This window comes from Lolium perenne, chromosome 2, assembly GCF_019359855.2.
Source record: "Lolium perenne isolate Kyuss_39 chromosome 2, Kyuss_2.0, whole genome shotgun sequence".
Taxonomy (NCBI): Eukaryota; Viridiplantae; Streptophyta; class Magnoliopsida; order Poales; family Poaceae; genus Lolium; species Lolium perenne.
The window spans coordinates 271202221-271226235 of NC_067245.2; the positions used below are offsets into that span (position 1 = coordinate 271202221).

General features: G+C 45.0%; 3 protein-coding genes and 1 long non-coding RNA gene across 6 annotated transcripts; 1 reads left to right on the forward strand and 3 right to left on the reverse strand.

Moving 5' to 3' along the window:
* Positions 1–749: 749 nt before the first annotated feature.
* LOC127335914 (protein RKD5) lies at positions 750–3985 on the reverse strand. 2 transcript variants are annotated; one of them, XM_051362655.2, is made up of 6 exons: positions 3866–3985; positions 3649–3718; positions 3271–3547; positions 2979–3178; positions 1340–1563; positions 750–1216 (listed from the first exon to the last, which is right to left on the reverse strand). In XM_051362655.2, exons 2-6 carry the CDS (start codon positions 3716–3718, stop codon positions 965–967), a joined length of 1023 nt encoding a protein of 340 aa, XP_051218615.1. In that variant the 5' UTR covers positions 3866–3985; the 3' UTR covers positions 750–964. The 2 variants fall into 2 exon arrangements, with proteins under 2 accessions (XP_051218615.1, XP_051218614.1); XM_051362654.2 differs by having other exon boundaries at positions 3863–3944.
* Positions 3986–4217: 232 nt separating this feature from the next.
* Positions 4218–8814, reverse strand: LOC127335913 (uncharacterized). Of its 2 annotated transcripts, none has more exons than XM_051362652.2 (5): positions 8644–8814; positions 8294–8561; positions 7495–8135; positions 4822–5045; positions 4218–4699 (listed from the first exon to the last, which is right to left on the reverse strand). In XM_051362652.2, exons 1-5 carry the CDS (start codon positions 8714–8716, stop codon positions 4466–4468), a joined length of 1440 nt encoding a protein of 479 aa, XP_051218612.1. In that variant the 5' UTR covers positions 8717–8814; the 3' UTR covers positions 4218–4465. The 2 variants fall into 2 exon arrangements, with proteins under 2 accessions (XP_051218612.1, XP_051218613.1); XM_051362653.2 differs by having other exon boundaries at positions 7495–8132; positions 8644–8813.
* Positions 8815–16989: 8175 nt separating this feature from the next.
* LOC127329366 (uncharacterized) lies at positions 16990–19394 on the forward strand. The gene is made up of 6 exons (XM_051355893.2): positions 16990–17168; positions 17292–18092; positions 18208–18372; positions 18486–18930; positions 19050–19124; positions 19204–19394. Exons 1-6 carry the CDS (start codon positions 17130–17132, stop codon positions 19392–19394), a joined length of 1716 nt encoding a protein of 571 aa, XP_051211853.1. The 5' UTR covers positions 16990–17129.
* A 2355-nt stretch (positions 19395–21749) lies between these two features.
* On the reverse strand, positions 21750–23536 carry LOC127335912 (uncharacterized). Its single transcript, XR_007873058.2, has 3 exons — positions 23305–23536; positions 23000–23217; positions 21750–21971 (listed from the first exon to the last, which is right to left on the reverse strand). It is a non-coding gene; the product is annotated as an uncharacterized lncRNA (long non-coding RNA).
* Positions 23537–24015: the final 479 nt, after the last annotated feature.

A 24015-nucleotide genomic window follows, 5' to 3' on the forward strand; every position in this document is an offset into this window, starting at 1 on the left:
AATTTTTGGCTTGAGAGCCCGCCTTTTTTCTTGTATCCACAACTGGTGGATGATGTAACCATACTTTGATTGGTGACAGCAAGTTCTTGACGCACTCTTTTCCTTCCAGGGTACCGAAGGGGACTGGAAGGTTTTTAATGGGGCGACTTGCTTGTCTATAATGTTCAAAAAAAAAAACTCTTGCAGCAGATCAGATTAAACAAACAAAAAACTGGTGCAGCAAGTCTTAGAGAGTTTTTTTTTTAGAGAACCATGCACTTTATTGATCAAATCATCATAGAGAGTTGTGTCTTCCAGCAATGAGGCAATCGATGTCCCGCACAAGCTGCACAAGCTTCAGTTGAGTATTAACATGACGTCAGATTGCTGACGATATAGCCAACCATTGCTTGCACCTTTTCACGACTATTACACCAGTATTTTGCGAAAGAAGCACATGGGCCATGGCACATGTTTCAGCAGGTTGGGCAGACTTTTCTCTCGGTCTCAATCCAACGCCAATAATAGCAAATATTAATTCTTTTTTAGGTAATATAAGAGCATAGCTCCCAATTTCATTTCTGAAATTGTGGCACAGGCAGCCGTCAGCTACACAAAGATGTATTGACCCCAGCCATACCCGGCCAGTGATCAGACAGAACCAGAAAAGAGAAGGTCCCTGAACACAACAGGGGAGAGGAACTGGCAGCAAAATGGTGAATCTTCAGACTGCACATAAGCGCCAGCACCACCATTAGAACACAACACGGTTTGCGAAGAGGACATAAGCATATTTCAAGACACTGGTACTTTGGTAGTACAACATGGCTCAGTTCATCTTATGTTGACACCAGGAGAAGTTAACCGGACAGCTTTGGCCATCTTCGATATATATTTTACCACTCCTATTAAGCAATCAGCGTCCCGCTGTTCAAGGAATTCTCTACAAGTTAAGTCACACATGACATGACATGACAGATTGACGTCAAGCCTGGGAAAGAAAGATCTCATTCGTCACGACACTCTTGGCTCTGTATCTCCTCTTGAAAACGTCCTCCCTGAACAGTTTGGTCTCAGCCATCAGGTCCAGGGCAGGCTTCTGCTGGATGGTCTCCTTCTCCGTCTCCAGCAACCTCTTCCGCTTAGCGAGAGCTCGGATCGCGTCTTGCTTCTCTTCCTCCTTTTTCTTCTGCTTCTCCTGCTGCACTTCATCTCTCTCTGTGTCGTCAATCACATACTGTAAAGGTGACAAAGGATATGTTGTGTCAACAGTTCAGCACTACATCATCACATTGTTGTAGCCTATAGCCAATAAGGCCCGACAATGATGATGCACAGAAGAGGGCGCTGTCAAATTTACCTCAAGATCACTGATCAGCGAATCAAGGGACTTGATTTTCCGGTGAGGCCAACGGGGTATCCCGTATTGCCGGCATTTCCTCTTCAGTATGCTGACTCCGATCTTCAGAGTCCTGGATGCTTCTCTGATTGGAAGATGGAAGTACTGTGCTATGTCAACAAGAGTAATGCTAGCTATGTGCTTGCGGTTGGCTCTCCGCTGCCTCTTAGCTGGTGCTGGAAGTCCTGCGTTCGTCATAAGGAGATTGGAGGTCAGCATACTGAAGCGGAAATGAAAAACAAGAAGGAAACGCAGCAGGCATGAAACTTCAGAGGGTAGAATTGTTGCAACGTGATTGAAATTATTCACTCTTAAAGTTGCTAGCAGGTAAAGTATGCAACGGAGAAAAGACAGGCAAGAAGTTCATGAAGAGCAACAGTAAGTCATTCCATCGTGTCCTTTTTAACTGCAGTTATTCAAATTCCATGAGTCAATATAATAATAGATCAAATGTGCTTCCAAATTCTGCATGACATCGACAATTTCCAAGAACAAACATTCTCACAAACAAAAGACTTCATGTTTCTATAAACACAAATATCTCTCTCTTTTTGACTTTCTATTCAGTGACAGAAAAGGATATTTGGAATGAGTTGAAAGGAAGGTATCTGCGGTTTGAAACTTCTGCAAACATGAAGGTAGGGTTTCAAAGTGATGCAAAATATAACTGCATAATCTACTGTGTTATAATATCCCTCTGTAGTCTCTTCTACATTTTATTTTCCTAAAAATAATGACGAAAAGGCTCCAAATCAGTTGTATGATTGTATCCAATTTACATAGACTCAGTTTCTCTCAATGTAAATTAGTGCCCTGCATATGTATATGATAACATAGGTAAGTTAGTTTTAAAAATACCATATACAAGATCTTTTTGAATGTATATATGTCCTCAATAAAAACCTCCTAGATAACTGCATCTTATTGGGTTATGATATCCCACTAGTCTTTTTTCACGCTATATTTTTCAAAAACAAATGATGAAAATGCTTCAAATCAGCTGCGTGAAGTCTGGACTACATGTTCCCTTTTATGTAACCTTATTTTCTTTTGAGGCAAATTAGTGCCCTGAATATGTATATGACAAATTGATAAATGAGTAAAATTTGTTTCAGAAATATGTTAAAAAACATACATATACAAAATATCATGGATTTACTAAGCTAAGCAAGAACCATCTTATCAAATTTGCCTGTTCTGAACAACTGTTATGCTGATGTTCTATCAATCTGTTTTTATTTTCTTTTTTCACTTTTTCTCAGCACATGGTCTACCCACAGGCTACTGATACTAATCAACTTAGGAGATACCCCATTCATTTATTTTTTAGGAAAAGGAGCTAGGTAGCTAGCCAATTGCCATGTTAAGAGTATAGGATATTAGGATGCACTGGTCTTAAACAATAGATATATTCCTGACTTCCCAGTACCAGCCTAACTAGTTCTGCCTGACACTATGTAAAGAGCTACTACTTCTCTATTTTCCTTAGCCCACATCTTAGAACCCTGGTTGAACATCCAACCTCACACAAACAATAAGGCTAAACCCCCTCACATTTTAAATATAGATGTCCAAATCAGAATTGAAGAGACGTGATCACCTTCACCAGATTGGGGATCCTCATCAGAATCAGACCCTGAGTCATCAACCTCATCAGAAGTTTTCTCCTTTGCATCCGAACTGGTCAGTTTCTCCTCAGAATCACACTGAACGAGGTCCGGGACCTTTTCAAAATTCTGAAACTGAAACAGCTTCTGCAGGTCGTTGTACAGGGAAGCCGCGCACACCAACCCCGGATTCCTGATAGGATAGGACGAAAACAAAACCGAAGCTTTCAGTGTTGATCAGCCAACGAGTTCTTGCGGGCAGAAACTGTTTGCGTGAATGTGTACCTGAAGGGGGAGAGCACCGGCGGCGGCGTGGGCGGCGGCTTGACGTCGGCGACGGAATCGAAGGCCAGGATGCAGCGCCAGGCGCCGACCATCTGCCCCTCGCGGTACGCCGGCCGGCCGCGCCACTGCGCCGGGAGTATCCGCGGCGCGGCGGCGGGGACCGGGACTTCGCGGCACCAGGTCGGGGAGAAGACGAACTCCTTCTCCACCCACCTCTCCCACCCGCCGCTCCCTCCCTTCCCGACGACCCTGTACCCGTGCACGCTCCGCACGGCACCTGCGTAGGCACAAGCAAGAACAAGAAACCGTGCGTCACACACACACGCCCGTCGTGCGCCCCGAGGAGAAGAAGGGGGGAAATCGGGCAAGAGGCGCGACCGTGGTGGACCGTGCTGGCGAAGACGGCGAGCGCGGAGAGAGTGGAGAAGGCGGCGGCGGCGGCGTCCATCTGCGTGGAGGAGAGACGGGATTGATTAGGTGAAAGGGGAGAGGAGGGATCCGGCGGCGCGCACCGCCGAAAGAAATGAAGCGGGCGGCGACAAAGGGGAAGGTTGTGGCGCCCGCGTGATGCTACGGTTCAAACAAATTTTACTACCTGGATCGATTTTTGGAAGCTTGCATTGCAGCGCCTGCTGGAGACGAAAGAGTTTTCTCTCTGCGAGGTGCACGGCCACAGCTCATAGAAGCCTTCCGTTTCTGGGGCTGCGGTGACGTGGATTCCAGCGGCAATCGTCGGCTAGCACTAGCAGCTAGGCCAGAGATATAACAAAATTTGTTTTGCTCTATTTGAGTGCAGAAACAACAAGGTTCCCACACGTTGATCGTCCCAGAATCGGTTCCCTGGTAGTCTACAAGTTGTAGATCAAGGAGAAAAGGCAATAACCTTGCCCAGCAGCGGCAAAGCAAACCATCAGTAAACACAGGAGCACCAGCAGGCAGCAGCACCATTATTTCACAACAGGTTTGCGAACTGCGAGGAGAAGCTAAGCACATAGTTCGAACACTGGAGGTACAACACATGCTTCAGCTACCATCTGCCGAGACACTACGCTAAGTTAACCGCGGATAGCTTTGGCCATCTCTGATTGTCTATGTTGCTACGCCGGCATCAGCTTCCTTCTGCCCAAGGAGTTCTCTACTAGATACACATGACACGGGATCTGATTGTTTAGTAGCCTAATAAACTAAAGAGAAGCTATTCCTCCTCCGCTAGGTGTTTAGCTTTGTATCTCCTCTTGAAAACGAACTGCCTGAACTGCTTGGTTTCATTCATCAGGTCCAGCGTCGGCTTCTGGTGGATGGTCGCCATCTCAGTCTCCAACTGCCTCTTCCGCTTAGCCAGCGACCGCATCGCATCATCCTTCTCCTCTTCCTTCTCCGTGTGCTCTTCCTGCTCCCCACCATCCTTTTCTGTGTCGTTAAGCACATACTGTAAAAGTAACAAGGTATTAGTTCTGTTAGTCACACCAGGTTAGCGCTACGTCACACTGTTGTGCCTACAGCTAATATATTGACCCGGCAATAAAGTGACGATGGTGCTGTCAGATTTACCTCAAGATCTTGAATTAGCGAATCAAGGGACTTGATTTTCCGGTGAGGCCAGCGAGGTATCCCATACTGCCGGCATTTCTTCTTTAGTATGCTTAGTCCGATCCGCAGAGTCCTAGATGCTTCTCTGATTGGAAGATGGAAGTATTGAGCTATGTCACCTAGAGTAAGGCTAGCTATATACTCCCGCTGGGCTCTTCTCTGCTTCTGAACTGGTGTTGGAAGTTCTGCATTGGTTAAATGGAGATTGGAATCAGCATACTGAAGATTAAATGATAAGCAACAGAGAAATGCAACAAAAGTACAAAGTAAGCGATGACATTCAGCCGAGAAGTTCCATGAAGAGCAACACTAAGTCATTCCATTGTACGGAGTATCATTTTTTCAATTACAGTTAATAAGATGGCATGAGTCCATTTATAGACCAATTCTGCATAAAATCAACAATTGCCAAAAATAAGTAGCCTCACAAACTAGAAGGTACATTTTTAACAAGATTTTTTTTTTTTTGAGAAAACACAGAGCTTGTGTCTCGATGCATTTATAGAAAAAAAACATTTGTACACGCCTCCGAGAAGGCGATTACAACCCACACAGTCTGAAGGGGGCTGGTGTGGAAACAGGGTACTAAACACACTTGCCAGCCATTTACCAAAGAAGAGCCTCAGGCATTATCTAGTCAATCAGGTTAGACTTAATGCAAACCTTAACTGTCACTTTTTTTAAATCCTGTTCAGTAAATACAACTACAAGGATATTTAGACTAAGGTGCAAGGAAGTTATCTGTGATTTGAGACTAGTGCAAACAAGATAGGGTTTCAAAGCTGACACAAAATCTTGTGGGGATTGAAATTGTCAAGTCAACCATATATTCTAGCACTTTTTCCGCGTTTGTTGTCGGACGAGAGAGAACAGGCTAATCTGTTGGGTATTGTATTATGATATCCCACTCTAGTCTTTATTTCACACTACTTTTCGAACAATAATGAAGGTAATGGTCCAAACGAGTTTTATCCTTTTTAGGGCAAAAGTTCCGATCAAATGTGAAAAGTTTAAACTAGACGATGACCACATGAATATGCGTATGACGACATAAGTAAAATTAGTTTATAAAACCATACCAAGTAACTTTGCTGGTAAATTGCATACCATGGGTTGAAACATATATTAGGATGCTATAGGTGAAGGTAACCCTTTCCGTGCCTCTTGTTGATCTTGTTCTGATCATTCCTTATTTCTATGGTTTTAGCTAGCAATTTGGTGGCCCTCTGGCTTCCTTTTTTCTTTTGGAAATATTCTCGATACCTCCCTTTCTGCTCTACTCTTTGTATGCATGCATCGGAAGCTCATGAAATCGGTGCATGTGGACCCTACAATGGCTGTCTGGCCTCCTTTCGTGACACATTTGTCAGAGGTCATATGGCAGATCCTACCACTGAAAATGATGCGTGAAAGGGTACTGCCGCAGGCTGGTATTGTCGCCCGGCCTAGTGGCAGGATGCACGGAAGCCTTTCTTACTCTAAATCTCCGATTGGTTCCATGAGCTCCATGATCGGATCATGTCCAGAATGATGAACTATTGCCATGAAAACATGCATCTAATAATTTTGGAACATGCTTTATTTGTTCTGTGATGATTTTGGATCATGTCTAGATTAATATTTTATATGCTTTGGAGTTGTAATCATAGATTTTTTTAGCCACTTCCTTGAAAACCCTATGTTCATTTCTTTTTCTCATTGGTTTATTTGTTCTGTGATGATTTCATACTAGAATCCACTAATGATTCTTATTTTGGAAGGTGACCGAGGCTCTTCAACCGTGGCTTCTCAATTTCTTGAACCTCGGCCATTTTTCTTTGATTGAGAAATCTCAAGCGCTATTTTTCTATTGCTTGAAGAATATAAAAATAGATCGATTAATCAGGAGATGGCCCATTTGTTTTTGCTTTTTACGAAGAGGTAGCTAAACCATTCTCATAGTTGGAGTTAGGGCGCACATGTCTCAAACAAAATGCATGTCATATTCCTAACTGTCCACTAGACAAACTTATTCCCCTTGTCATCACCATGTAAAGACCTGCCTATCAATTTGCCTTGGCCCACACCTAAACCCCTGGTTCAACATCCACCCCACACTAACAGCAATGCTAAAACCTCTTGCACGAGTGTGAGATTCTGGTCTACATTTGGAGTAGTTCTTTATGTAAAAATGGAGTTGTGATCATAGATTCTATTTTGTTTAGCCAATTGTATAAATCCTATGTTCATTTTTTTCTCTCATTGGTTTATTTGTTCTGTGATGATTTTCTACTGGAATATATATACGGATTCTCATCTTTGGAAGGTAACCAAGACTCTTCAATTGTGGCTTCTCAATTTCTTCAAATCCCAGACATTCTTCTTTGATTGATAAATCTTAGACGTTTTATCTCTATTGTTTTACAAATACTATTAGCTAGATTAATCAGGAGGTGGCCGATTCATTTTTGTTTTCTAGGAGGGGACAGGATGCATATGTCTTAAATAAAATTCATATGTAATATTCCTAACTCTCCTCTCAACTTGCTCTGATCCACCACACACTAAAGGCAACAGTAAAGCCTCCTGCACAAGGGTAAGATTCCGATTTACAGACAGATTTCGAGAAGTTGACAATGAAAGAGATGCATTCACCTTGACCAATTCGGGGACGCACATCAGAATCAGACCCAGGCGGTTGAACCTTAATAGTAGGAATCCATCCCTTTGAATCCAAAGGGGCCTTCTGCTCATCCGCATCACACTGGATGAGTTCGGAGTGAACCATCTTAGAAATCGTATCCTTCCTATCCAAAGGGGTCTTCGGGCCATCCGAATCACACTGGATTAGTTCAGTGTGAACAACTTTGTTAGAAATAATATTATCCTTCGTATCCAAGGGGGTCTTCTGCCCATCTGAATCACACTGGATGAGTTCAGTGCGAACCTTCTTGGGAATTATATCACCCTTTGTGTCCAAAGGGGCCCCTTGCTCATGTGAATTTGTATCCAAAGGGGGCTTCTGCTCACAGGAATCACACTGAATGACTTCAGCCTGAACCTTCTTATTAGAAATTATACTATCCTTTGCATCCAAAGGGGTCTTTTGCTTATCTGAATCACGCTGAATGAGAACCTTCTTTGGAATAAGAGCACGCTTGGTATCGGCAGGGGTCTTTGGCTTATCTGAATCACACCGAATGGGCTCGGGGACCTTCTGCAATTTCTGAAACGGGAACAGCTTGAGCAGGTCGTTGTACAGCGAAGGCACGCAGCAGATCAGCCTCGCGTTCCTGCTAATGAGACCGCAAAAAGGGAAGAAAGAAGCTAAGGTGTCAGCATTGAATCGCGTTCCTGATAAATCTTTGGGGGCAGAAACAGGAAATAGTTGGGGGAGAAGAGAAGGAAATCTATGTATTGGGCATTGATTGAAGGTGTGGGTGACGGTACGTACCCGGAGGGGGAGAGGAGGGGCGGCAGGGTGGGCGGCGGGGCGACCCCGGCGACGGAATCGAAGGCGAGGATGCAGCGCCAGGGCCCCACGAGCTGGCCCTCGCGGTAGACGGGGCGGCCGCGCCAGTCGGTGGGGAGTATCCGCGGGGAGCCGACGGGGAGCGGGACCTCGCGGAAGGCGGTCGGGGAGAAGGCGAACTCCCTCTCCACCCAGCGCTCCCACTCGCGCCGCCCGACCACCTTGTACCCGTGCGCGCTCCTGACGGCACCTGCATGGGCGGGCACAAGGGTGTCAGAGTGTTGCACGCCGTGCGGCGGTAGGAGGGGGGAGAATAGGGCGAGGGGCGAGACCGGTGTGGACGGTGCTGACGAAGACGGCGAGCGCGGAGAGGGTGGAGACGGCGGCGGCGGCGGCGGCGTCCATGGGAGAGGGGGGGAGAGTGAGATTGGTTGGGGAACTTGAAGGGTTTTTTGCTGGTAGTAGTATTTCCCAAAATGTTAACGGCGAAATGAGGGAGGGCTGCCGCTCCCTCCACCGCTTGATTCCGCTGCGTTTTTTTTGGGTCGAGTTTTTGGATGATGTAGATGCAATGTGGGTTTCTGCTGGCAGTTGTGCACTCACTCACAGCCCAAATCAGAAGCCTACCATTTCTGGGCTGCCATACATGGAATCCGCGGTTTTTCCATGCTAGATAGATGTATATCTGAAATCTGTATTCGTGATTGCGTCGGTCTTTCCTAGAATACACGGTTTTTATTTTCAATGCAGTGCAAAACTTTGCTGGACCGGTGTGTGGGAAGACCGGAAGGGGGAGAGCCAGCCGAGCCGAGCCCCCTTGGACCCTGGTAGCCTACTAGCCTCGATGAGAGATTGCAACGAAAATGCGCTCTCCTTTTCGTACCGATTCGTGGCTTTTTTGCCGTATGAAACCTGCACGCGCTCTGCTCACTTGGTCAGTGACGCTCTCTCTCCCCCCTTCGGGTCTCAACGGACCCGTGGTCTCTCCCCCTATTCTGACCGTTTGGACGGACGGTCACACGCGGAAAACTGGGGCGTGGGTCCCCGCAGCGTGTGGTCATATCACTATCTCAGTCTCACTGGGTCACCTTCAGGCTGCAGTGGGCACAAAGTGCACGACTAATGCAGGAGAGAACGCGGGCTGAGCTTACAGGTGGCACACCGCAGTACCGCACGACTGGTCCAAGGCGGTTTTGCGAGTACTGGCGTGTAGCGCGCGTAGGGGCAGTAAATTATCTGCGCCAGTTTTCCCTTTACAAAAATTCACCGATCTATTCAATAGCAGTATAAAAAAGTTAGAAGTAATAAAAAAAATAGACACGATGACTACAACCGTGTCCTGGTCTCCCATCATTGAAGTTTGGCAAAGAAAGTCCTAATAGAGCTTGTTGTACTAAATAGATGGGATGTTGTCGGCCATCTCCAAAGGTGAATCGCAAAACATACCGTATTTCGGTCTGGATGCGGCGGCCTGTGGACATGGAAAGGGCGGCGGTTCGGTTGTGGGTGGCGCGGTTCCTTCCCGCCCGCGCAGCGAGATTCCCGCGCCATAGTGTATAAATCGGCTCACTAGGGCAGGGCCACACATGCACATCCATGGCTCCCCCATCTCCCTCTTCCCCCGACGCCCGCTCACCACGTGGGCCCAGATCAGCGAGACCGCCATCGAGAGGTACCCTCAAAGCCAAAGCTGACGTTGCAGACCCTCTTCGTGCCCCCACCACTACGGGGCAACGGGTCCTCCTCGATTCCTTCTAGAGCGCGCAAGAGAGAGCTCTTAAAGGACTCGACGAGCCCATCGACAACGCCATCGTACAACTCTCCTTTCAATAGGAAGCCTTGGAGGAGCGCGGCGGGCATTTCATGGTGGAAGAGCGACGTCTGTGCTACGAGATAGATGAGAAATGGGCGGCGGACGAGATCACCAAACTGGCGGCCAACGAAGAGGCCGCTTGAGAGTAGATCGCCCACGCTGCTGCGTTGGAGGCGGAAAAGGTCACGCACACTCAGAGTACCGATGTCGCCATGTAGGTGGCGGCGGAGCGCCTCCGCCTGGACAGAGTGGAGATGGTGGCCCAACAGCCGCTAGTGCCGCCAAAATTGAGGCGTCAGCCAACGCGGAGGCGGCGGCTATCACGACCACTAACATGGCGGCGCAACAAGCGACCGTGGTGTGTATGCAGCGGGAGCCCATGGTGTTCGCTACACATGGGCATTCCTCGGGCCGGGCTAGGCCTAAAAAAGCCTAACCTTAAATCCCAAGCCCGAGCCCGGCCCAAACTTTGGGCTTACAAATCAGGCTCGAACTCGGCCCAAACAGATGAAAGCTTGGCCTAAACTAGGGTTAAATTGGGTTCCCGTTAAGCGCGAACCCGGCTCGGCCCGACATTCGGGCTCCAAAATCAGGCGCGAACCAGGCCTGACGTGCAACCGGGCCGTCCAGGCCAGGCTGCCCATGCCCAGTTGTAGCCTTCGCCTCCCATGCTAGGAGGCACGTTGTCTGCGACCAGATGCGTCAGTTGTTGGAGATATGCCCAAGAGGCAATAATAAAATGGTTATTATAATATATCTTTGTGTTTATGATAATGTTTTACATACCATGGTATAATTGTATTAACCGAAACATTGATACATGTGTGTTATGTGAACAACAAGGAGTCCCTAGTAAGCCTCTTGTATAACTAGCTTGTTGTTTAATAGATGATCATGGTTTCGTGATCATGAACATTGGATGTTATTAATAACAAGGTTATGTCATTGATGAATGATGTAATGGACACACCCAATTAAGCGTAGCATAAGATCACGTCATTAAGTTCATTTGCTATAAGCTTTCGATACATAGTTACCTAGTCCTTTCAACCATGAGATCATATAGATCACTTATGCCGGAAGGGTACTTTGATTACATCAAACGCCACTGCGTAAATGGGTGGTTATAAAGGTGGTATTAGGTATTCGGAAAGTATGAGTTGAGGCATATGGATCAACAGTGGAATTTATCCATCCCGGTGACGGATAGATATACTCTGGGCCCTCTCGGTGGAATGTCGTCTAATTAGCTTGCAACCATATGAATGGTTCATAAGAGACCACATACCACGGTACGAGTAAAGAGTACTTATCAGGAGACGAGGTTGAACGAGGTATAGAGATACCGATGATCAAACCTCGGACAAGTAAAATATCGCGTGACAAAGGGAATCGGTATCGTATGTAAATGGTTCATTCGATTACTAAGTCATCGTTGAATATGTGGGAGCCATTATGGATCTCCAGATACCGCTTGGTTATTGGTCGGAGAGAAGTCTCAACCATGTCTATATAGTTCGCGAACTGTAGGGTGACACACTTAAGGTTTGATGTCGTTTGAGTAGATATGGAATATGGAATGGAGTTCGAAGTTTTGTTCGGAGTCTCGGATGGGATCCAGGACATCACGAGGAGTTCCGGAATGGTCTGGAGAATAAGATTCATATATAGGAAGTCATATTCCAAGTTTGGAAATGATCCGGTGCATTTATGGAAGGTTCTAGAAAAGTCCGGAAGAAATCACCATGGAAAGTGGAGTCCCGGAGGGACTCCACCTTGCATGGCCAGCCAACCCTAAGGGGGAGGAGTCCCAGGTGGACTCCACCTATGGTGGCCGGCCAACCCCCCAAGGAAGGGGTGGGAGTCCCACCTTGAGTAGGATTCCCCCCTTGGGTAGGTTTCGTCCCTATGGAAGGTTTTGGTTTCGGGTCTTATTCGAAGACTTGGATACCAACACTTGGGGATTTCCACCTATATAATGAGGGGCAAGGGGAGGGGGCAGGCCATACCTAGCCCTAGTTGGCCTCACCCCTTGATGGTGGCGCCCAAGTCCCCCCCCCCCTCTCCCCAAACCCTAGCCTCTCCTCCTCCACATAATACTCCCGCAGCGCATAGGCGAAGCCCTGCCGGAGTTCTCCACCACCACCGTCACTACGCCGTCGTGCTGCCGAGATTCCGAGGAGGATCTACTACTTCCGCTGCCCGCTGGAACAGGGAGGAGGACGTCGTCTTCATCAACACCGTACGTGTGACCGAGTACGGAGGTGCTGCCCGTTTGTGGCACCATCAAGATCTTCTACGCGCTTTCGAAAGCGGCAAGTGATCGACTACAGCAACAACGAGATCTAATCTCGTAGGCTTTGGAAATCTTCGAGGGTTAGTCTCATGATCTTCTCGTTGCTACCATCTTCTAGATTGGATCTTGGCTTGTTATTCGTTCTTGCGGTAGGAAAATTTTTGTTTTCTATGCTACGAATCCCATCAGTGGTATCAAAGCTGTGTCTATGCATAGATTGGTTGCACGAGTAGAACACAATTGTTTTGTGGGCGTTGATGATTTGTTGTCTTTAGTTTGTGTACTTTGCATCTTGCGGCATGGTGGGATGAAGCGGCCCGGGCTAACTTTACATGACCGCGTTCATGAGACTTGCTCCACGCTCGACATGCAACTTGTATTGCATAAGTGGCTTTGCGGGTGTCTGTCTCTCTCACCATAGTGAAGATTCAATTTACTCTTTCTATTGACAACACTAGTATCAACGTTGTGGTTCATGTTCGTAGGTAGATTGGATCTTTCTCGAAAACCCTAAACCACGTAAAATATGCAAACCAAATTAGAGGCGTCTAACTTGTTTTTGCAGGGTTTTGTGATGTGATATGGCCATGATGTGATGATGAATATGTATGAGATGATCATTGTTGTATTGTGGCAATCGGCAAGAGCCTTATGGTTGTCTTTATATTTCATGTTGAGGTATTATTTCAAAGTAGTTGTAATAGTTGCTACATGAGGTGAACAACCATGAAGACGTCGCCATGAACCTTGACGCTACGCCGACGATGATGGAGATCATGCCCGTTGATGATGGAGATCATGTCCGTGCTTTGGAGATGAAGATCGAAGGCGCAAAGACTAAAGGGCCATATCATATCACATATGAATTGCATGTGATGTTAATCATTTATGCATCTTATTCTGCTAGATCGCGACGGTAGCATTATAAGATGATCCCTCACATTAATATCAAGATAATAAAGTGTTCTCCCCTTGTATGCACCATTGCTACAGTTCGTCGTTTTGAAGCATCTCGTGATGATCGGATGTGATAGATTCTACGTTCACATACAACGGGTGTAAGCCATGTTGCACACGCGGAATACTTGGGTTTGCTTGGCGAGCCTAGCATGTACAGACATGGCCTCGGGACAACGGAAACTGAAAGGTTGAACACGAGTCATATGGATGATATGATCAACATGTTGATGTTCACCATTGAAGCTACATCATCTCACGTGATGATCGGTTTTGGTGTAGTGGATGTGGATCGTGTACCACTTAACAACTATGAGGGATGTTGTATTAAGTGGGAGTTCATTAGTAATTAGATTAAAACATGAACTAATTATCATGAACATAGTCTGAGTAGTATTTTGAATTAATTTTGTAGTATTGGTATCCGTTTTCTACCATACGCTAGTCTTGTAATTGAGATAGAAATACTGTTAAGTCTGATAAGTAACTTTACGGACTGGTACCGTATTGTTAAAGAATCAAGAAATGATGAAGTCCTATTGCAAACTTTTAGTAAACCTCACATTGTTGATTCAAAGAGCTATGGTTTCAATTAGTACCTAAAGTCATCTTGTCTCCGTGAAACTTAAAGTTCAAATCTATTTGAAAAGTAAGGAGCTGGAAATTTTGTTTTCAGAAATAAGCGAGGTATGAGATATATGTGATATCTAAGACCTTATTGCAAGGTGATAGAATATAATTTAGTGAGAGTACATAAACTCATAAGTTTTATGGGAATGTACGAAGGTTGAAGACGCCAGGTGTCTCAATTCTCCAACTATTGGGGCACCAACAATATTCGCATATCCATGAAGTGATCGTTCTTAGTATGCACCGTTGCTAAGACTCATTGTTTCGAAGCATCTCATGATAATTGGGTGTTATAGATTCTATGTGTGCATACAACGGGTGCAAGCAAGATTTGCACATGCGAATACTAGGGTTAAACTTTACGAGCCTAGCATGTACAAACATGGTCTCGGAAAGTCGTCATGATATGATGGATAAAATTATGAGTGAAATTGTTCATCATATTACAAAGTTACTAATGGTGAAATCTGGAACACTTGTCATATGATGATCAACTTCAAAGTAAGAACCTCAAGGTTATTGGTATTTGACCAATGGACCTAGAAGTTATTGAAGGTGAAGTGTTTTCTGAGAATGAGGAGAACTAAAAGAGAAACTACAAAAGATATTTTGGCAGAAAGAAAGAAAAGACTAGAAAGTCTAGCTCAGGTGTATATAAATAATATACATGTTATGGATGTATTCCTTGTTTGGTCACATAATGAAATTCTTGGGTATTTATACCAGATTGGTTGGTATGAGATGTCATACAATACAACGCAATACAAGAATATGATGGCCTAAGTGACTGATAAGGAATATGATAGGACTGCACATCTGGAACAAAAATAAAGTGTTATTATGTTCGTTGTTGGCATTCTATCTAGCCCTTAGAATTTATAATAAATAACTTAATAATTGTTATTTTACTCTGGTCAAATGAAAACAATGAGTTGTTCAAATTACGACATTACTCCATGTACGATGGATAAGTTATTATAAATCTTAATGGTGAAACATACATGCATAACACTGACGCTAAAATGCCATAAGGCAAATGATTTGAATTCCACTTATTTGTGGAACCGTCATTTAGGTCATGTTAGAGAGGAACGCATGAAGGAACTCCATGCAAATGGATTTTTGGAGTCATTCGATTTTTGAATCATTTCGCACTTGCAAATCTTTTCTAAAGAGAATGAATGAAATACCGTTCATAGGCCAAGAGTTGAACGGGCAACTAACTTAGTGGAAACATCGGAAATACATATGTACACCCAAGGATGGGTGTGGGTGTTGCTATAGCCGTTGGATGCTTCAAGATTCGGATAAGATGTTAGGTCAGAGTGTGGTTTTTGCTTCTTTTCCATCGTTTCTGAAAAACTGCCCGGTCCCATGAACAGAAGCAAAAAGCCACCAGACACGGCCTTTGACTCCACGATACCGCTGCTGCGTTCCCCACTCACCCGACACGGCCGGCAGCCTCGTCTCCTCCCGAATCCTCTCTCCTCCACCATCATCTCTCCTCCCGAATCCTCTCTCCTCCACCATCACCTCTCCTCCATCGACAGGAGCAGCATGTCGCAGTCAACCTTGCGCAGCAGCACCAGCGGCGGCGGCGCCGACGCCGGATTCGGAGGCGGCGGAGGCGGCTGCGGCGTGGCGAGTGCAGCGGCGTGGCGGGTGCAGCGGCGGCGTGGGCGGGTGCGAGGCGGCGTGGGCGGGTGGAGCGGCGGCGTGGGCGGGTGCAGCGGCGGCGTGGGCGGATCCGGCGGGGGCAGATCCGGCGGGGGCGGCGGCGCGGGCGGATCCGGCGGGGGCAGCGTGGGCGGGTGCTCTCCCGTTGGATGCGGGAGCGGAGGACATGGCAGCTTCGACAGTTGCCGCCAACGATGCAGCATCGGGGGCGCTTGCCGCGGTGACAGCTGCTGCTGCGCCGGCGTCGGATGTGGCGGCGCCGCCCGGTGCAGTAAGGAATGCAGCATCGAAGAAGAGGATCCAGAGCATGTTCCGAAGCCCCAGATGCTGTGCGCCTGCAAAATCCCGCTTAGCCAGAAAACCTCGCTTAGCGGAAGGAACCCACACCGAGACTACTACATCTGCCGGAAAGCAGACAGAAATGTAAGCAATCCATTCGATTTTCTCTGTCCTTTCGTGATTTTTGCTTGCTGCTGCTGCAATTCTCCTCACTGCCTTTTTACTCCCGTTATTCCCACAGGAACCATACTCTTGCAAGACATGGTTATGGGTTGATCTCGTCGCCGATTATGTGGAGAAGATGGTCAAGTTCAGAACAACAATTCTTCAGGCGAAACACGGACGGGAGTTGGCGGCCATACGAGAAGAGCTTGATCAGAAGGCCCAGGCTCTCAGAAGAATGCAGACAGAGTTAGATGACCAAGGCCTAGCCCGACAGATAGAGATTAGTGAGTTGCAGTCACAGATCAACTCACTAAGCTCATCTGCCTCAAAGTTCAGGAAGCTCCGCATGGCGATGACTGTGTTTGTTGCCATGTGCTGGTTATTAGCCCCTGGTTCAATCATGGTTACACTTGCTGCCACTGCCATAGCAGCTCTGATGTTTGTTGTGTAGGTTTGCATGCAATGTGGAGGGCCACATTTGCTTGCAGTCTTTTGGATGTTGATCTAGTGTTTGCCTGTTCTGTAGGTCTAATGTAACCAAGCTGTACCCTCTGAATGTTTATTAGCCGGAATGAAGAGCCAAGTTGATCATTTTTTGCATGTTTTTTTTGCTCCACTGCTTTTTGTAGTTGCTGCGTTTTTGTAGAAGAACACTAACATTGTTTTAATCCTTGGTCGTCCTCTTGCTGTTGGTGCGCTCTCACATGTGGTTTTACACATGTACAGAACCTGGAGCACCCCATGCCCCGAATATCTGGCTTTTTTCCATGCACCATTGTTTCCACAATATCTGTCCTTCCACAGTGGACCAACTTTTTTCAGCTTGTGTTGTCAAGTCATGTAGAGGCATGGCATGGAAGCCTCGTTGCACATCATGGAGTTATTTTTTCCAGCTGCCACAGGTTCCCCCACCTGGACATACTGAGTGAGTTCTGGCCACATCCACCTGCCCCTCTATCTCCAACGCATTGTTCATCTCTCACACCAGAGAGGCTGTCGACATGGATCTGAGCAGTGGGAAGAACACAAGCATACCATCTGTAAGTGTTGAACCACATGCCTCACAATGCACTCCCTCGTTTGGCCTCTAATGGAGAATGCTGTTGTTTGTTTGAAGCATATCATCACCTTTCCCCCATCTTTTTTGGCTTTTTCTTTTGCAGCAAATGATCCAAAAAGCAGACACTTGGGCAACTTACAAGTTGAGGAGTGCTCGGAAGAAGGCTGGGCAGACGGAAGGAAGGCTGGTCGAGGAAGCAGAAACTGTAGCATCAGATTCAGAGCTGTCTGAGTCGGAATGTGAAGGTTCTCGGACCTCACGCAGCTCAGCCAGGCATGCTGCATCGGTCATGGCAGATTTCTGCGATGGGAAGAAGCAGGCCGTCCGTGAGATTGGCTATGGAGGCGTACTCCACGTCCCGCTGATAAACAAGGTCAATCTGAAGTTTACCCTATGGCTGCTAAGTAGGATTGATGTGAAATCTAGATCCATGCCTGTTGGAAGAGATGGGAGGTTGTTCTTGTGCCCAATACACATGGAGAAGTTGCTAGGAGTGCCATCGTCTGGAAGGCAGGTGTGTGGTTTGGAACCTGACAATGCTCAAGAGAGGTCAGACTTTGTTAGGTTGGCAATGGGTGCTAACCAACACTGCAACAACCCATTGAAGGCAGCGCAATCAGTTGTAACCAGGCCCTGGAAAGATGATGTATCATCTGACATGGTGGATGAATTCAAGGTTGCTTTTGTTGTTTGGATCAATGGGCGCTTTCTTGCTCCAACAACAAAGCACGACCTCGGATGTTCTGACTTCTGGGGTTCTCTATACATCACTAGTGAGATCAAAGAGTTCAATTGGGGTTCATATTATCTGGATCACATGATGGAGGCAGCATCTAGGGTTCAGGCAGACATGAAGCTAAAGAAAGCTACAATGACAATCACTTCATGCCCTCTAGTCTGGCAGGTAATACCCTTGTTGCGACATATCTGTACCCCGTCGAGGGTAACCAACATGCTTATATTATAGCCTTGTTGCCGATGCAAGTCTGATCTTTTTATCTTAACTGGTGTCATGTCAGATGATTTATTTTGATAACATAGACCTCGGCACGCTTAGCAAGCCGCACAAAGTGTTCCCCCGCATACTAGACTTCACTAGCGAGTCTCAGATCAACAAAATGATCATGGAGGACATGTTGCCTAAGCAAAGCGGGCAAGGGGAGCCAGCTTGGGGAGCAGCCATGGTTTGTCAGTACTACCTGAATTATTTTACAATCCCACCTGTTTTTTGTAAACATCCTTCATGTTTTCTAGTTAGTGAAAGAGAAATTAAGAAAAAGAAATTCATTCTTTACAGGCCAGGGGGCGCGATGATTCATGCTACTTGGCATGTGAAACAGGGCAGTCAAGCTCATCGCACGCGGGGCGTCCCAGTAAGGAAGTTGACAACCCGAACCGTGGAGACGGAATAAAAGTGGGGTCACCTTTCTCTGCATCTCTGCTGCGCCCTGCATCTGCCAGCGATTTCTGTGATTTCCTCAAGCATGAATACCCTGATATGATGAGCTCAGATATTGTGGATCAATTGAAGTCCCACAATGCTCGTTGCATTCTGCATTCAAACATCTTCAAGGACTCTATCATCCGAGAGAACATGAAGCTTGCTAAGCGTGTCCTTGATAAATTATCACAAGAGAAACAGAGCCAAAGAACAAGTCTCCGTGCTAGGAGAGAAGACTACTTTAGTGCAAGCGAATCAGAATCAGAGTCTGAGAACAAACGTGCTAGACTGAAAAAGAACAGTACGTATATCTACATGCCCTTCTTTTTATTGAATTTCCACCAGAATGTTTTTTCAAATCCTTGTTTATTCTAGCCGCCAGCTCGTGTTTGATACCAACTTGGTTGCATTTTTTTGCAGGTCGAACTGGTGTCCGGTGGCCAAACATCCCAGGAATGCCCCGGTCCGGAAGCTCAGCAGGTGGGACATCATCAGGTCAGTGGCCACCCGCGCCAACCACGCAAATAAGATCTTTTGATAATAATGGCTATTAACAGGCTCTCATATGACACAGACCGACCAGATGTGGAGCGAGACGCTGAATACCCTTCGTTTGACCTTGGCACTTTTAGCCCGCCGAAAAGAACCTCTAAGCAAGGACAAGATGCTGTGCCTGTCATTCATGATTTGACAGGGGCCCAGGACAACCTGATGACAACACCGGTGCCTGCTAATGGGAAGACGACCACACCGCACTATCAGTAGCTAAATTACAATGGGCATAGTTGTGTGGTTCACTGGGCATAGTTGTGTGCGGGAGATTCTTCTACTTCATGAAAACTTCCAACAATGAATTGAGTATATATATGTGGATATATTCGATAAGGAAGAAGTTTAAAACATTTGAATGGATTCAAAAAAATTTAAGCATGAAGTGGAAATCATCGTAATAGAAAAGTCAAATATCTATGATTGGATCATAGTGGAAATATTTGAATTACGAGTTTTAGCGAACATCTAAGAGAGTTATGAAGTTGTTTGTAACACCCCAAATTTCAATAAAAAGAAAGTTAGAGAATTCCAGAAAGCAAAATTTCAAAACAACAAAAACTTTTCTATTTGCATATAGTACCATGCATAGGACTTGTGCATTTGAGTGATATGCCATGATGATTGCTTTTACTTGTATTTGCTATACTCTAAAACCCTAGTGTGATCATATGAAGATCACCAACCAAATAAAACAAAGAGGATGAAAATCCATAAAATGCAAAACCCTAAAAACCCTCACATATGCCCTATGGCATTTTTATAAATTTTGATCCTAGACCTATTTGGTCTTAACCATTAGTTGAATAATGTTTTTAAACACTTATTACAACTTTTGGAATCAAAGTTTCACAATTCAATTGAAATTCAAACACAATTCCCACTCACATATGATAATGGTCAAAACTGAAATTTATAGTCTGATCACCACTTTGAGCCCCTGCAATTCAATTTTCCCAAACCAATTCTTGCTAACTCTTTGCACCATTTCAAAGTCAACATCAAGGTGAACAACTTTGATGAAGATCCCCCTGCCAAATTCATCTTTGATCATTAGCTATGCTCATCCAAAGTTGCCACATTTTAACAAGTGGAACAATCTCACACTTGTCAATTTTTGCAATTCTTTGAATTCTAAAATTCCACCACCACCTCAAATCACCTCTGGTCATTTACAACTAATACCAACCCTCACATTTCAAAAACTTTCACCATTTTGAATTAATTCAAATTTGGACAAATTTGCCATTTTCCAAATATGGCACTATTTGCACTATTTGCAAATAGTGAATCTACTCAACCCCATCTACCCTAATGTAACGACCCTGGATCTGGTAGGATCCAAAGTCCCTGTGATTAAACATGCTAGTCCCTGGATCATTAGCTAGCACTCACAGTCGATGAATAATCATGTAAAACACAAGTCTTTATTACACGATTCGAATAATCCAGAGTACAAATAATTACAACTTGCATAGCCAAAGGCTAGCTCAATACAACGGAAAACAAAATAACATATTGGAGTCCCATCAATGCCACAGGCTCGTTGAGTGTAGACTCGCGACCTACGCATTTTCACAAGTCGTCGAATAACCTGCAACATAAAAGGTTGCAGCCACGAGAGTGGTCAATACTTTGAATGTATGGCAAATTACACCAAGAAGAGGAAAAGGCCTATATCTACATGCAAGGCAGACAAGAGGAGGCTTGAGATTTTATTTGCGTAAAGCCAATTTTTACTTAGTAAAGAGAGAAAATCTTTTACCCTACTTTGCAAAATTTTGATAAATAAAATTGGCCGAGTGGAACACATGGATATTACACACCAAGTGTCCAAATCAACCTAACACTTGGATATGACGCACCAAGTCCCACACTTGGATATTACACACCAAGTCCCGAGCACTTGGATATTACACACCAAGGCCCCAAAAACCCACCTATGAACGATATTACACACGCCATAGGATTTTGAAAACTCCTTTGAAAAGAGAGAGGAAATCCTTCAGAGGCTCCATACTTCAGATGCTCAAATTGTCCTTTTACCGTGGACACGGCTGATCGATCAGGTTAACACTCTCGAGAGGTTGCGCTCTTTACCCACAATTCACAACCAAGCCTTTTCGCCAAAATTCTTCATCCTCATTAAGGCCTGGACGAGGTCACGGCGAAGCTTTTCCTTAGTAGCCCCTCCACCTTCCGGATCCGCCCGTGCCCAAAATACCTCCCAATGGCGGTACCCAGGTGAGGTTTCCCACTAAGTACTTAGCCAAGACAGAGCCCATATTGTATTGTGGTTGCACTGGAAGCTTCTGACATCTGGAACGTGGCAGACTTCTTTGATCCTGGGCGGCAGTCCTCCACCAATCTCCACACTCGTTGTCCCGTCAAAACCATTCCGCCCAGAAGAAAACTTAGTTTTATTTTGAAGGAGGATTTCGGGAGAAAAGTGCTCATAAACAGAGCTCAAGTACTTAGAAAATTTTCTTGTTTCGAACCCCTTTTAATATTTATGTAGCATAAGCATAGCACTTTGAAAAATTTAGGGATTCCTATGACCATGATATCAAATGGAAATATTTCTACTCATGGCAATCTACAAAATAGCACGCGAACTTGTAAAACATTTAAGTAAAATCTACCAAAACATCCTACACATGCATACTAATCATTTGAAGGAAAAAGACATGCATAGAAAACTTGGGACAAAAATTTGAACAAAGGTGTAACTTGCCTTAGTATAATTTGATGATGATTTCTTCCTTGTGAATTTCTCGCGCACTCCGAATAAATCTAACGCATAGAAAAATTACACGCAATAAACAACCATTGCAAATAAAGAGCCAACAAAACATATAATCATGTAAAACAAAGGAAAAAAGCAAAACAATATTAAATTACATATTTATACAGTAACTATGTTTGTTACAAATATTAGTTATATATAAATTTGCAAAAGGAATTAATTTAATATGATTTATATAACTCCAAATATGTTCAAATTAAGGTTTAAGCACTTTAATATTACATGCTGGCAGATTAATTACTTATATTTTCGAAATTCCCACGCCAAAGTGTAGATATTAAAATTATAAAACTAACGCAAAAAAAAATCGATCAAAACGGAGTTACGGTTATTTAACTATGATTTTTCAAAGATTTGGTGTTTTCGCTATTTAGAACACGTCGCGGGGAATGTGCTCCCTTGGATTCCGATCTGACGATTTCTGTTGCTGCCTTCTTGGAAGCCTTTCGGTTGATCTTCAGTTAACTTCATGGCGGCTGTGGCTCCGACGGTGCGCGATGTGATTAACCAAATCGATATGGGAAAGAAACAACTACTAACGCAATGAATCTAATTAAAAACAAACTTGCTGATTTATGGATAGCCAAAACGAGATTCTAAATTAAATTTTAACTTGCAGATTTAAACAAATCTATAATTTTCAAAACTAGTACTCCCTCCGGTTCATATTAATTGACTCTAAAATGGATGTATCTAGACACATTTTAGTTCTAGATACATCCATATTGAAGCCAATTAATATGAATCGGAGGGAGTACCAAAGGATAGAGAATTTCATTACGAAACCAACACAAAAAGAATTATTTAAAACTAAGTTACAGATTTATAGTTATGAATTTTTGAATTTTAACATGAGCTAGCACCTAGCTGGAACTGATCGATCTGATTCACATGCGTGCTGGAGAAAAGGCAAAAAAGAAAAACTGAAGGAGCGTGTGGCACGGCATGATAGGCTGATACCGGCGTATTGATACCTACAGTATGTACTACCGTTGCTACATGCTGGGAGCGTTACCGGTGGTGGACAACGACGGACGCGGCGGCTGGACGTGGTTGGCGACGTCGGTGTGGTGGCCTCCGACTCTGAAGGTGACGACGAGGTGCGGCTCCACCAGAAGATCTCGTTCCTGTCTTCGTCAGCAGTTCTTCTAGTCCCGAACGATGCCTAGCTCCGGCTGGAAGCGACGAACTCCGGCAAAACTCCAGCGTCCTCGTTTGCTCGTCCCTGTGGTCCTACGTGCGGGAAAAAGGGGTGAGAACGATGCTGTCGACGACCTAGAAAACTTAGAGAGAAAAGCAGAGGCAGGGAGATCCTGGAACCTCGACTTCAAATTCGCAGCGACGAACTGCGGCGAGATCGGAAAGAACTCTCAGGTGGTCTACGGTTTGCGATTTTTGGAAAAACGGAGTGGGGCTGATGGGGGGAATTATATAGAGGGGATTTCGTGGAGTAGGGGTCACGAATTTGAACGGAATCGTTGCGATTTTCTGGAGATTTTCAAGTCGGTAAGCAGTCTCGTGTTCGTGTCCAACTCAGGCAGGAGGTTGAAGATGATAGGGCCCAGCGTGAGCCCAGCTGTTAGCGTTGGAAGGAAGAAAAAAAAAAAAAAAAAACGGGAGCTGGCCTCCGTTCCTACTGCCTGCTAGGCCGATGCGGCCGTGTGTGCGCGTGCGCGCAAGAGGGCGATGCCTGTGGTGTTGAGTTAGTGCATAAGTTCAGATACTACAGCTGTAATACAGATCGAGGGGTCACAAAAAAAAAAAAAAAAGGGCGATGCCTGGTTCCGTCGTTCTCCTTTTGTTTCTCTTTGCTCTGTTTTTCTTTTTATACATATTTTTTTCTCTATAAGTTTCACGTTAGCTCCAACTCGACTCAAACAAATATAGAATACTTCACAAGAAATTAAAATAGTTTTAGACATAATAAATACTGTTCTAGTCCGAAACATATTTTTCAAAAAAAACATTCTACGCCTTTTGGCTACCAGAGCTATTTAGGCAAAATTTCCAAAAATATATTTTAGGGTTTAA

Bases quoted from the DNA above. Each gene is read 5' to 3' on its own strand.
- LOC127335913 (XM_051362652.2), bottom strand. From the start codon at position 8,716: ATGGACGCCGCCGCCGCCGCCGCCGTCTCCACCCTCTCCGCGCTCGCC. The intron at 5,046-7,494 runs GTGAATGCATCT...TAACCAATGCAG, and splicing joins GCGTCCCCGAATTGGTCAAG to AACTTCCAACACCAGTTCAG. The intron at 4,700-4,821 runs GTAAATCTGACA...TTACTTTTACAG, and splicing joins CGCTAATTCAAGATCTTGAG to TATGTGCTTAACGACACAGA.
- LOC127329366 (XM_051355893.2), top strand. From the start codon at position 17,130: ATGGATCTGAGCAGTGGGAAGAACACAAGCATACCATCT. The intron at 18,093-18,207 runs GTAATACCCTTG...GTGTCATGTCAG, and splicing joins CATGCCCTCTAGTCTGGCAG to ATGATTTATTTTGATAACAT. The intron at 18,931-19,049 runs GTACGTATATCT...ATTTTTTTGCAG, and splicing joins TGCTAGACTGAAAAAGAACA to GTCGAACTGGTGTCCGGTGG.
- LOC127335914 (XM_051362655.2), bottom strand. From the start codon at position 3,718: ATGGACGCCGCCGCCGCCGCCTTCTCCACTCTCTCCGCGCTCGCCGTC. The intron at 3,179-3,270 runs GTACACATTCAC...CTATCCTATCAG, and splicing joins CCGGTGCTCTCCCCCTTCAG to GAATCCGGGGTTGGTGTGCG. The intron at 1,217-1,339 runs GTAAATTTGACA...TCACCTTTACAG, and splicing joins CGCTGATCAGTGATCTTGAG to TATGTGATTGACGACACAGA.